This window comes from Cynoglossus semilaevis, chromosome 16 (genome assembly GCF_000523025.1).
Source record: "Cynoglossus semilaevis isolate Cse_v1.0 chromosome 16, Cse_v1.0, whole genome shotgun sequence".
Lineage (NCBI taxonomy): Eukaryota > Metazoa > Chordata > Actinopteri > Pleuronectiformes > Cynoglossidae > Cynoglossus > Cynoglossus semilaevis.
The window spans coordinates 18,708,168-18,709,377 of NC_024322.1; the positions used below are offsets into that span (position 1 = coordinate 18,708,168).

The following is a 1,210-nucleotide window of genomic DNA, read 5'->3' on the forward strand; positions in this document are numbered from 1 at the left end:
GGTGAGGAGTTGAATTCCTTCTGAACAGCGTCTGCTTTTATCTTACCTATCAGTGTGTGTGTGTGTGTGTGTGTAAGAGTGTGTGTTTAGGTACAATATATCATAAAAACTCAACAATAAATGACTAAGTTGGAGAAACGTGTCCTTTTTCTAAATCAGTTGTTGTTGACAAAGCTTGTTTTTTTTTTGTTTTATCCTCTCTCTCTCCCCCCCCCCCCCCTTCCCTTCCAGGCAGTGAAGCTCTTCATGCAGACAGATTGTAAATGCCACGGCCTGTCGAGCTCGTGCACCTTACGTACGTGCTGGAAGAAGATGCCTCCCTTCCGTAAGGTGGGCGACCACCTGCTGGAGAGATTCAACGGTGCGTCCAAGGTGATGGGGGGCAACGACGGAAAGACCCTGATCCCCGTGGGCCAGAACATAAAACCTCCCGATAAGCAGGATCTGATCTACTCGGACGAGTCTCCCGATTTCTGCCTGGCGAATCGGAAAACGGGTTCCCTGGGGACGCGGGGACGCATGTGCAACAGCACGGCCATGGACATCAGCGGCTGCGATCTGCTGTGCTGCGAGCGCGGCTACAGGGAGGAGACGGTGGTGTTCGAGGAGAATTGTCTGTGTCGTTTCCACTGGTGTTGCGTGGTGCAGTGTAAGAAGTGCCTGGTCCGAAAAGATCTGAGTCTCTGCCACTGATGACCCGAGGTCCAGGTCGCACATAAGGTCAAAACGCGGTCCGCGGCCCCTTATATTGTCCTTCAGAAACCCCCGGGGGCGTGATCTCTGCAGACGTTGTCGGAGGATAGGCCGCACCGTCCGTTTTCATCGCCCGAAATTTGGTCCAATTGGAATAAAAGCCGCAGCTTTATTTTGTTGACGTACAGTACGATTGTTCCCGTTTCACTTTATTTAGTTTAGTTTGAGAGAATCCTCAGTGATCCCAGTGTCGACACCGCCACAAGGACGACGTTGTCCACGAAGTTTAATATTAGGCCAAAATCTCCTCGGTTTGTGGGCCATCGGACGGCTCAAAAAAAGGGAAACAAAACGACGTGACGTAGAGGGATGAAATAAAAGAACACGTTCGTTTCTGAACTTCCTGTTGTGTTTTTCTAGTTAAAGAAAAAGGACCAAAGAATGTGAAAATGTGTTTCCATCCAACTGGAAGACGGAGACCTGGACTAACTCCAGGCTGCCACTTCTTCTTCTTCCT

General features: G+C 49.9%; 2 protein-coding genes across 3 annotated transcripts in view; both read left to right on the top strand.

Moving 5' to 3' along the window:
- wnt6b (wingless-type MMTV integration site family, member 6b) overlaps nt 1-1,200 on the top strand; it is a 26,818-nt gene extending 25,618 nt beyond the window's left edge. For both annotated transcript variants that reach the window (XM_008329117.3, XM_025063807.1), the window contains exon 4: nt 232-1,200. In XM_008329117.3, the coding sequence (XP_008327339.1) occupies nt 232-693 (462 nt within the window). In that variant the 3' untranslated portion in view covers nt 694-1,200. The remainder of the gene's footprint in view (nt 1-231) is intronic.
- The window catches only part of LOC103392502 (protein Wnt-6), a 2,925-nt gene continuing 2,407 nt past the window's right edge, over nt 693-1,210 (top strand). The window contains exons 1-2 of the mRNA XM_025063747.1: nt 693-708; nt 760-791. Of these exons, the coding sequence (XP_024919515.1) occupies nt 693-708; nt 760-791 (48 nt within the window). The remainder of the gene's footprint in view (nt 709-759; nt 792-1,210) is intronic.